General features: G+C 47.4%; 1 protein-coding gene across 3 annotated transcripts in view; it reads left to right on the top strand.

The window, feature by feature from the left end:
• LOC141080610 (arylsulfatase D-like) overlaps positions 1-12,028 on the top strand; it is a 187,695-nt gene that overhangs the window by 46,361 nt on the left and 129,306 nt on the right. For 2 of the 3 annotated variants that reach the window (XM_073565952.1, XM_073565951.1), the window contains exon 2: positions 3,554-3,584. The exons of the other annotated variant lie outside the window; for it this stretch is intronic. In XM_073565952.1, the coding sequence (XP_073422053.1) occupies positions 3,562-3,584 (23 nt within the window). In that variant the 5' untranslated portion in view covers positions 3,554-3,561. The remainder of the gene's footprint in view (positions 1-3,553; positions 3,585-12,028) is intronic. 3 annotated transcript variants of the gene reach the window in all.

Below are 12,028 nucleotides of genomic sequence, written 5' to 3'. Positions count from 1 at the left end.
GCTCAGTGAGGCAGGCTTGGGTGCTCAGCGTGGGGGCTGGGGCTGCTGCTGCTAATCCGTATGGAAGTGGAGACCGCCGCTGCCTCTCGCACAACCCTCATGAAGAGAGTAACTATCTCTCGAAACATGTCAGTATTGTGTTGCCTTTGAGCCACCGTCTTACCCCCAGTGTGACGTCACGCTAGCCCTACCCTATCACACGCCGCGTCCCTCAGCGTTGCTCTCGGCCGTAGCGTGCGAGGCAGCGGTGGTCTCCACTTCCATACGGATTAGCAGCAGCAGCAGCCCCAGCCTCCACGCTGAGCACCCAAGCCTGCCTCACTGAGCACTGGCCCTGCAAGTAAGTGCACCAGAATCAAGCACCTTGTTCCACTAGTGGGCACAAGCTGTCACTAACGCTCATTCACTTTGCAGGAACTGTGCCATCATTTGTTTTGCACAGGATTAATCATTCTGACCTCGCCTGTTGAAATTGGCATGCCGTAAGGTCAGCATTCAGTTATCATCTCAAACATCTATTTATCCCCCTGGTTTGTTTTTTTTGTTTCATTTTATTTTTCAAATATTATATTTTTTTACATCAGAAACAGGCTGCAACATTCCAGTCTTAATACCTGGCAATGGCTACATTTACAGCATGTATTTTATATGGTTCTGATTTCCTTAAGTGAGTAAATCAAGATTAGTTCATACTTTATTTTTTTATTTATTTATTTTTTTTCCCTCTGAAACACACTAACGGGCTTACCCCCATTTAACCCTATATTATCTACTCAGCATTTTTGGCATCCAAATGCAAGGCAATATACATCTATGACAAGGTGAATAGTCTCAGGATACTGCTATACATCCACCATGTGATTTTTTTCACACACCAGCAAGTAAGTACTCAGTTATATTATTTTTTCAGTTCCCAGTATAGCGCGGTGTATTTCTTTTCTAGTTCTGTATATGCTTTTGTTATTTTTATTGCCCAGGTGTAGTACTTTGCATTTCTGCTATGCATTCTAATGTACCTGTGTATATGCACACTTGAATTTGTTTCACATGTGAAATCCCCTTATTACAGTAAGTTATTGTTAGATGGTAACTGGACCAAAAAAAAAGAATGTGACTATATTGTACTTTGGAAAATGAACTTATTAGGGGGCATGTGTCTTTTCTAACCTAAATTTGTGAGTCCATTGGCGGCCACATTATTCTGACTAATCCCTGGCTACTTTTTTTGAAAATCACCATTTTCTAATGTTTCCACAAACCACACATATATCAATTTTTGCATCCTTTTTCCAACTGAAAACTAGAGTAAGTCACCTAGTAATGCTCCTTGGAGAATGTAAGTACCAACTTGAGTTTTTTCTATTAGAATGATATAACGTACTGAAAGGGAACCTGTCAAAAATGTCTGTGCACAATGACCTACAGACCCTGTCAGATTGGCACCGTTATAGTGATTAAAATGATACCTGGGTTGATGAACTCCGTGTTTGTTGTTTAATCTGTGTTTGTAGCTTTCAGTTAATGAGAGTTTCGTGCACCGGGTTGGCCTGTGGGTGGGTCTTTATGTGATGCTCTGTTTGTATATTCATTTTTATAGGCTTCTGACAGGTCACTGATTCCTCACCAAAATGGTGCTGCCAATGGTGCTTGCACTGTGTGCAGAACTTTTTTGAGTGTGGGAGTACCACAACTACACTTTGTTCACAATATTTGAATGAGATACTACAGTTGGTGTCTTCAAGGGTGACTGGATTACCTTGCTCGTAATTTTTGTCAAGTATTGCACTGCCTCCAAAGCTTTTATGAGTGTGGGAGTACCACAACTACACTTTGCTCACAAAATTGGAATGAGATACTACAGTTGGTGCATTCAAGGGTGTATGGATGACCTTGCTTGTAGTTTTTGGTAGGCTTTGTACTGTATGCAGAGCTTTTATGAATGATGAATGTGAGAGTACAGTTATGAACTTACAATAAGACGTTCAAACTCGAAGAGACCTTGGAGTTTACAAGAAAAAAAATGTTGAGAAACATTTTTTTTCCCGTATACTGAATTGTGGCAAATTTTAAAAAAGTTTTTTTTTATAAAAAATGTGGAAATTTCAGTATAATTTATGAAGGAAACAAGAAGTGCCAACAAATAGCAACTCAGAGGAACTCAGATACAACCTTTATTAGACATAAAACTGCCTATCGCTTGAACAAACTTATCTAACTATCCCTGTTTTGCCCATACAGAATTTACTTCAAAACCAGGACCCTCATGTCATCTCTTCACACACCCTACATGCAATTAACCTCTTAACAACCGCCACTTCGCCTTTTAACAGCGGCAGTTAAGGTTACTTACTCCTCAGCACTGAGCAATAAGGTTCTAGCACCCCTCAGTGTCTGAAAACCTCCAGGGTCTCTTATTCACCGAATAACGGCAACCGCAAAAAAAAAGTCCAGTTTCCCATTTATTTCACTCTCCTCTAATATGATCTAGTATACCAGAGGAGAGAGAAATGGGGTCCTCCGAGCACCCCTGGTACCTCCAGTGTCCCTGGACCCTCCGGCTCTGTCCCCCGGCCATCGGCGTCTTCTTCCAGGAAGAAAATAGCGGGCGCATAGGAGATTTTTCCTATTGGTTCATTTTGATCACTGTGATAGACCCTATCACAGTGATCAAAATAAAAAAAATAGTAAATCAAACCCCCCTTTATCACCCTCTTAGTTGGGTAAATAAATAAAATAAAAAAATGTATTTTTTCTCCATTGTTCCATTAGGGTTAGGGTTGAAGCTAGGGTTAGGGCTAGGGTTAAAGCTAGGATTAGGGTTGGGCCTAGAGTTAGAGCTAGGGTTAGGCTTGGGGCTATGGTTAGGGTTGGGGTTAGAGTTAGGGTTAGAGTTCGGCTAGGGTTAGGGTTGGGGCTAGGGTTAGGATTGGGGCTAGGGTTGGGGTTACAGTTGTGTTGAGGCTAGGATTATGTTGGGGTTATCCATGTCTGGGATAAATTGTTTTCAACCTGGACGGTGCCAAGATGCAACCATCCAGGCTAAGAACCACTGAGGAATGAGCTGATGTGAGTGCAGCATTAGTGACCAGTGGTGACATCATTCAGGTACCCTAAGCTGTGGTAACCTCAACACCGTGAGAAAAAGTCAATGAGTTCACAGCAATTCAAACTCAGTGACTTCACCGCAGTTCACCTTGCAAACTTTTCCCATGTCGCTCACCCTGATTTCAGTGAGTTGAAGTGAGTTCATTGGCTGTGAACTCGCAGGACCTTTCTGACAGCATCGGGAGTGCGTGAGCTCCTAGGCCTCTTTCACACATCAGTTTTTTGACATCAGTGGCAATCCAGTAGTTTTGGGAAAAAAACGGATCCGTCGCAGATTGTGAAAAACTGATGTAACGCATACGTTTTTTTGCTGGATCCAACTGCCCTACCTGGTAATAATAATTGGAGCATGCTCAGTTTAAAAAAACGGAATCTGTCGCTGGATTCCGTCATTTGATGGACATGTCTACATTGTGACATTGGTTATCATCTTTTTTCTCTATTTCAGAGTGAAAAATGGGATGTACAAGAAAACAATGGTAAGTATCTCTGAGACATATGTAGGCAAGGTATTATTTCCAAGATACTGAAGTTGTAAATGCACAGTGGCAGCAGTGGCATATGTAGAGAATGAACCTTTGCAGGTGCTGCTTGAAAATAGTATACTGCACTATGGACTTCTGAGAATAGAAGTCCTGTTGCCATAGACCAATTTTTAGAATCTGAACAAGCAATATACAGATTCATGGTACTGTAAATTTAGTTCAGCAGAACCCAGGGGAGAAGGTCTAGGTTTCTGGATTTCATGGGACCAGCACACTACTCTTAATATACAGTGAGAAAAAAGTACTTAGCCACCAATTGTGGAAGTTCTCCCACTTAAAAAGATGAGAGAGGCCTGTAACTGACATCATAGGTGGACCACAGGACTCTAACTGACATCATAGGTAGATCACAACTATGAGAGTCAAAATGAGAAAACAAATTCAGAAAATCACCTTGTCTGATTTGCAAAATTTATTTTGCAAATTGTGGAGGAAAATAAGTATTTGGTCATTAACAAAAGTTCATCTCAATATTTTGTTACATATCCTTTGTTGCCAATGACAGAGGTCAAACTTTTTCTGTTAGTCTTCACAAGGTTGGCACACACTGTTGGTAGTATGTTGGCCCACTCATCCATGCAGATCTCCTCTAGAGCAGTGATGTTTTGGGCCTGCCGCTGGGCAACACGGACTTTCAAATCCCTCTAAGGCTGTGTGCCCACGTAGCGATTTTTAAGCTTTTTTGCCTCGATTTTCGGAGCGAAAACGCTGCGAAAACGTTTAAAAATCGTGTACAGAACGCCCCCCATGCATTCCTATGGCATTCCGCACATGCTGTGCTAATGCTGCGCTTTTTTCCACGGCAGAATCGCATCGCGGAAAAAATTGCAGCATGCTCATTCTTTTGTGCGGAATCGCAAAGAATTGCCGCGATTTCGCACCCATAGGAATGCTTGAGAATCGCTTACTTCCCGCATGTGGCTATGCCCACCATGCGGGAAGTTAAGCGTCTCATGTGCGGTTGGTACCCACGGTGTGGAGGAGAGAAGACTGTCCTCCAGGCCCTGGGTACCATACCCCTGTAAGAAAAGAATAAAAAATAAAAAATCGGGGTATATTTACCTTCCGGCGTCCCGCGCTGCATTCCCGGCCTAAGCGTTCCCAGTAATGCCTTGCGGCAAGGCCCTGTGATAACGTAGTCTTGCGTGACTCTAGCGGTCTCGCGAGATCGCTATAGTAGCGCGAGACTACGTCATCACTGGTCTCGCAAGGCATTACTGGGAACGCTGAGGCCCGGAATGACAGCGCGGGACGCCGGAAGGTAAATATACCCCGATTTTTTTTATTTTTTTTAACATTCTATCTTTTACTATTGAGGCCGCATAGGCGGCCTCAATAGTAAAAACCTGGTCACACTTGTCAAACACTATGTTTGACGAGTGTGACCAACCTGTCAATCACTTTCCAAGCGATGCTTTAAATCGCTTGGAAAGTGCTTGAATATCGCACGCGAAAATCGCGGCAAAATCGCGATCATAATCGAGGTAAAATCGTGGTGAAATCGCGCGGAAAAAAACGCGCGATTTCTGGGAAGGAGTCCGGTTTTCTGTGTGCATTTTAACATGCAACGTGGGCACATAGCCTAAAGGTTTTCTATGGGGGTGAGATCTGGAGACTGGTTAGGCCACTCAAGGGCCTTCATATGCTTCTTACGAAGCCACTCCTTCGTTGCCCTGGTGGTTTTCTTGGAATCATTATCATGCTGAAAGACTCATCCACATTTCATCTTCAATGCCCGTGCTGATGGAAGGAGGTTTTCACTCAAAATCTCATGATACATAGCGCCATTCATTCTTTCATGTACACGGATCAGACGTGCTAGTCCCTTTGCAGAGAAACAGCCCCAAAGTATGATGTTGCCACCTCCATGCTTCACAATAGGTATGGTGTTCTTTGGATGCAACTCAGAATTCTGTCTCCAAATGCTCTCTAGCAAACTTCAGATGGGCCCGGACATGTACTGGCTTAAGCAGGGCGACACGTCTGGCACTGCAGGAGCTGAGTCCCTGGTGGCATAGTGTGTTACTGATGGCAACTTTTGTTACGATGTTCCCAGCTTTATGCAGGTCATTCACTAGGTCCCCCCGTGTGGTTCTGGGATTTTTGCTCACTGTTCTGGGTGAGATCTTGTGAGGCATCCCAGATGTAGTGAGATTATCAGTGGTCTTGTATATCTTCCATTTTCTTATTATTGCTCCCACAGTTGATTTCATCACACCAAGCTGCTTGCTTATTGCAGATTCAGTCTTCCCAACCTGGTGCAGGGCTACAATTTTGTTTCTGGTGTCCTTCAACAGCTCTTTGATCTTCACCATAGTGGAGTTTGGAGTGTGACTGTTTGAGGTTGTGGACAGGTGTCTTTTATACTGATAACAAGTTCAAACAGGTTCCATTACTACAGGTAATGAGTGAAGGACAGAGGAGCCTCTTAATGAAGAAGTTACCGGTCTGTGAAAGCCAGAAATCTTGCATGGTTTTAGGTGACCAAATGCTCATCTTTTTAAGTGGGAGTGTGGCGCCCCTGAGAGTTCAGTCGCCACAGAGGTACTGCACCTCCTCCTGAGGTGTGGTGCCCCACCATTCAGGTAAGGTGGAGACACCTGACCACACTCCAACACCTGCGTAAAGCACAACACAGTAGTATAGCAAAGCACCCTTTGGTGGCTCCCTGCTTGGAACACGAAGCGTGCTGGGAGGCGGGTGGAGTTTAGTTGGCACCAAAAGAGCGGGAAGAATTTAGGATTTAGTCAGTCTGACAGAGTCAGTGGAAGAGTGAAGATCCCCTGAGTGGGATGGATGAAGGAAGTGCTGCAGCCGACCTCAGTGACCTGGGTCCGCTGGCACAGGAAACGAACATTGATGGAAAGCCTGACTCTCCATAAGAAGGAAGGATTAGTATGGAACGTAAGGAGAGGTGGACTAAGGATTAGGGTTAGAGCAGAACCCTTCCCAAGTTCACAGCGCAAGGTCGGGGTGCGGTCCCCGAGGTTGTATGGATACCAATTTTCCTGCGACAGACACCGGAGGAATAGAAGTTGTCACCACTTTATTCCCACACAAGACTTGGGGGCACAACAGCAACGTGAGTGAGCCGGGACTAGGTAGTAAGGAGTACCCGAAGCAGGCTACAGCTGTCTGCCGTACAAGTAGAGTTCATAGAAACATCTGACAGGAGGAACTCCAGTGTAACTCAGTACTGTGAGTACTTCACTATAGGCGCAAAAGGGAGACGTTCAGAAAAGGCACATATGTTGGTGGAGTGTTGGAAGGGAGCACTTCATCTTGCCTGGAGGTTGGCTGAGCCCCTGACCCAGAGGACACGGCACGGATGCGGGCACCTGGATACACAACAGACTGTGAGTAAAGCTTTGGAACTGCATGCCCTGGTGTCCTCCGCTTATTCCTGCGCCAACCCATTCAGCACCGCTACAACTTTGTGCCTAACACTGCACCATCCACGTCTCCCCTCACCATCACTTCACCTACTCTGCCCTGGGACTACAGCCCTACCTGTGGAGGGCCACGCCATCATTGCTGTACTACACCATCTGTCCCAGAGGATCTGCTTGCAGCGTTGGCTTAACATCTCCGTTGCCGAACACCACAGGTGGCGTCACGAATCACCCACTCATAAATGTTATTTCATCACTTAACCCCCCTTTACATGGGCGCCCAGGGCCACGGACCGGGTCACCGCTGCTGTGACATTCCCCTTGGAGAGACCGGCCTGGTACCGAGTACCCCACAGCCCTGGGAGGGCGACCCAACTTGGCGTCACGAACAGGATGACGAAGCCCAGTGCCACCGGGTTCTGTGTGCCTGAGTTTTATTGGACTTAAACATTGCTGAAAATGTGCAGAATAACCAAATTAATAGACTGTAAAATGGACTCTCAAAATGGCCGCCGGCGCGGTGAAGAAGGGCGTGACAACAATGTTGGTCCTAAGAAAAGACCGCGAACTGTCCTGGGCCTCCCCTGCCGGACCTTCTATGCAACTGCAACATGGCCCACCCCCCGAGGGGTTCGGATACTGGCCTTGTATGGAGGAGTAGGAAGAAGACGCCACCCCCAGAAGGAGCGAGAGCCGGCGGCGAGAAAAGAGCCCAGGAAGGACGAACGCCAGAACGCCATGATGGAAGGAGGGAGGCCCGAACAGCGCAAGGAGGTTGAGCTGAACTTCCCCGGCGCATTGGCTGAAGGCTCTGATCCGACTTCCACAATGAACCGCCAGCAGCTGGAGGACGAGATTGCTCAGCTGACCCACCGTCTGCGGTTGAGACAGGAGGCGCTCTGGATCATGAACTGGCAACACACCCGGGAGGGGCCTAAACCATCGGTACCTCCATCACCGGTACCCTCGCCATTGGTACCCGCCGCCGCTGCTATGTCACCGGTACCTTCACCCGCGGTACCCGTCGCTGCTGCACAAGATCTCCCCCATGCAGCACCTGTGGAACCTACGGCCGCTGCCCTGTCACCGGCGGTGCCTGTCTCCATTTCCACGCTGCAATCACCGGTGAGCGCGGCCTGTCATGAGGAGTTCCACGGGGGCCTGGAGGCTGAAGAGGAGGAAGTTGAATATCTGCATGGACCTGACGCGGCTGCGAAGGTCCCACCGGAGACCCCTGTGGACCCGGAGCCGCCATCTGCTCCACCGCCACCTCCGACAGCTGACTGGACTATTCCGGTGGATGTTCCAGCTATTGACTGCCATCCCAAACCTGCACCGGAGCCGGAGCATTGCCAAGAGGCCTTAGGTACGTCTGCTGCCCCTGCACCTGGGAAGGCCTCGGGGTGTACAACTGCTGCAGCGTCCGGACAGGTTGTGCTGGACCTAGTCTGGGACCGGGATTCTAAACCCGTAGGGAAACATCTGAGCCCCTGGCGGTAGTGCCCCTGTCCACGGTGGGAAGGGGTCAGCCCCAAGAGGTGGAGGAGGAAGGGGAATCCTATTGCCAGCAGACCCTCTGCCAGATGGCAGCGGAGCAGAGAGAACGAAAGCAGCGGAGACTGGCAGTGCTAGGCCCTGATATGGACCGGAATAAGAAGGTCCGTGCCGGTCACTACGGCCCCCGGGACTCAGCAGGATGGGGTCAGGTGCTGAATGTCAACCAGGAGCGGGGGTTTGGCTTCATCTCAGACCCCCAGAGGATCTTTAACCTCTTCTTTAGCAGGCGGGATGTTGAATCTCACCTCCGGAGGGGACACCCTGCTCAAGACCTGCAACCGGGAGAGTATGTTACTTTCACCCGACATGAGGGGCTGCGTGGCTGGTACGCCATGAATGTGCGCCGCATACCAGAAGATTTTATTGCGGCCGACAAAAAGGAACATGCCTACGTTCCCCTGGCAATAATACCTCCCATGGTAGTGATTACATCTACCAAGGCCAGGCAGACGACATCTACTCCAGTCCCACACCCTATGGTACAAGTTACTAAACCTGCTGTACCTAAGGCCGCCATTCCACCAGCTGCCACCACCTCTTATGTCAATCCACAAGCAAGAAGAGGATGTCCTTCAGTTCTCCCCTGGAAGCAGCCCAAGCGACCCGCTTCCACCACCCCAGGAGGGGACCATCACTAAGCATTAATAACTAACTGTTACCCAGGAGGGTATAGGCACCGTTATGCCTTTTTCATTTTTTTGTTTTGTTCATCAAGTTGTTTTTCTTTTGATTCCAGTTTGCCCAATTTCTTGGGCAGCCTTTTATATTTGAACTGTGGAGACCATGGACAATGAATGATCCAGAACTGTCCTGTAAATAGTTGCACCTCTTAAGGTGCCTTCTCTTGGTTTTACATAGACCTGCTTTAATAGGGACATTTCAAGACATCTTGGCTGGATCAATGTCTACTTTGCATAATTGCACTTAATAATAATGTTTAGCATTTTGATAGAAAAAGTAAATAGTGGTAGTGTTTAATAAAGAAATAAAACAGATTTTATATAGGAATAGTGAATGTTTTACAGAGTTTAGACTCATGTTAATGTGTGAATAAAGATGAAAAATTTGAAGATTTGAAAATGCAGGTGATGAAACAGGCTTCGGCGGTTGTCACCTAGGGTCTAGAAGTAATAGTAAAAAGGTGAAAGAAATGTGTTAATGATAATACTTGAACTGGTAGTGAGTTTACTGCCAATAGCACTTTAATTAGGTACTATATTTCAACATAGATAGTTAAATTGTTTGCAACGTTTAAGAGTCAGTGCCTCCCACATTGGGAAGTTTAGATAAGTATTGTTTATTAAGCATTCAAAAATTTTTGTATGTTCCTGATGATTTTTGCCTGTCTCTGTTTCACTTGCAGCCCGTGGATGTGCTGTGTTTAACGGGGGGTATGTGGTGCCCCAGAGGGTTCAGTCGCCACAGAGGTACTGCACCTCCTCCTGAGGTGTGGTGCCCAACCATTCATTTAAGGTGGAGACACCTGACCACACTCCAACACCTGCATACCACACAACACAGTAGTGTAGCAAAGCACCCTTTGGTGGCTCCCTGCTTGGAACACGAAGCGTGCTGGGAGGCGGGTGGAGTTCAGTTGGCACCAAAAGAGCGGGAAGAATTTAGGATTTAGTCAGTCTGACAGAGTCAGTGGAAGAGTGAAGATCCCTGAGTGGGATGGATGAAGGAAGTGCTGCAGCCGACCTCAGTGACCTGGGTCCGCTGGCACAGGAAACGAACATTGATGGAAAGCCTGCCTCTCTCCATAAGAAGGAAGGATTAGTACGGAACGTAAGGAGAGGAGGACTAAGGATTAGGGTTAGATCAGAACCCTTCCCAAGTTCACAGCGCAAGGCCGGGGTCCGGTCCCCGAGGTTGTATGGATACTAATGGTCCTGCGACAGACACCGGAGGAATAGAAGTTGTCACCACTTTATTCCCACACAAGACTTGGGGGAACAACAGCAATGTGAGTGAGCCGGGACTAGGTAATAAAGGAGTCCCCGAAGCAGGCTACAGCTGTCTGCCGTACAAGTAGAGTTCATAAGAACATCTGACAGGAGGAACTCCTGTGTAGCTCAGTACTGTGAGTACTTCACTTTAGGCGCAAAAGGGAGACGTTCAGAAAAGGCACATTTGTTGACGGAGTGTTGGAAGGGAGCACTTCATCTTGCCTGGAGGTTGGCTGAGCCCCTGACCCGGAGGACACGGCACAGATGCGGGCACCTGGAGGCACAACAGACTGTGAGTAAAGGTTTGGAACTACATGCCCTGGTGTCCTCCGCTTATTCCTGCGCCAGCCCAGTCAGCACTGCTACATCTTTGTGCCAAACACTACACCCTCTTCCTCAACACCTTCCCTCTTCATCTACTCTGCCCTGGGACTACAGCCCTGCCTGTGGAGGGCTACACCATCATTGCTGCACCACACCATCAGTCCCAGAGGATCTGTCTGCAGCGTCGGCTTAACACCTTCATTGCCGAACACCACAGGTGGCGTCACGAATCATTCACTCATAAAGTTTATTCCATCACTTAACCCCCTCTTTACACGGGTGCCCAGGGCCACGGACCGGGTCACCGCTGCTGTGACATTCCCCTTGGAGAGACCGGCCCGGTACCGAGTACCCCACAGCCCTGGGAGGGCAACCCAGGAGAACTTGCACAATTGGTGGCTGACTAAATACTTTTTTCCCCACTGTAGCACTTATTAGGAGGCACAAACAATGCATCTTCATATTCCGTCTAGAACACCAATACTCCCCTGTCTGAATAAACATGTGTTATAGGTACTCATTTCTACTTTACATCAGCTTCATTTTTTAAACAGAAATAATATATATATATATATATATAAACCTCCTTCTCAGCCCCCCCCCCACTGGTCTTTGTTGTCCTTTCTCATTCTCGGTTCCTCTACCAGAGGCCTGGGCGTTTGAGGGTTCCGTGCAGGATCTTAGTTGTTCCAAGCATTGCGCTTTTCTGGACAGAGAGCTCAGATGTTGCTCCTGGGATCTGTTGTAGACATTATTCCAACTTAGGGGTCATTGCTCCAAGTGCTCCTATCACCACTGGAATCACTGTTGACTTCACTTTCCACATCATCTCCAGTTCTTCTTTGATGCCCTGGTATTTATCCAGCTTCTCATATTCCTTCGTTCTGATGTTGCTGTCACTTGACACTGCTACATCTATTATCATTGTTGTCTTCTGATCCTTGTCTATTATCACAGTGTCTGATTGGTTAGCCAACACCTGCTTATCCATCTGGATCTTGAAGTCCCACAGGATTTTAGCCCTTTCATTCTCCACCACTCTCTCTGGGGGTCTCCCACCTGGACTTAGGTGGACTTAGCCCATATGTTGTGCAGATGTTCCTGTATACAATTCCCTCTACTTGGTTGTGGCATTCGGTATATGCTCTTCCTGCTT

This window comes from Dendrobates tinctorius, unplaced genomic scaffold (genome assembly GCF_039654945.1).
Source record: "Dendrobates tinctorius isolate UK_male_01 unplaced genomic scaffold, ASM3965494v1 ptg000016l, whole genome shotgun sequence".
In the NCBI taxonomy this organism is placed as follows: domain Eukaryota; kingdom Metazoa; phylum Chordata; class Amphibia; order Anura; family Dendrobatidae; genus Dendrobates; species Dendrobates tinctorius.
The sequence above is the reverse complement of the archived record's forward strand: the minus strand, read 5'-3'. Positions and strand labels throughout refer to the sequence as shown.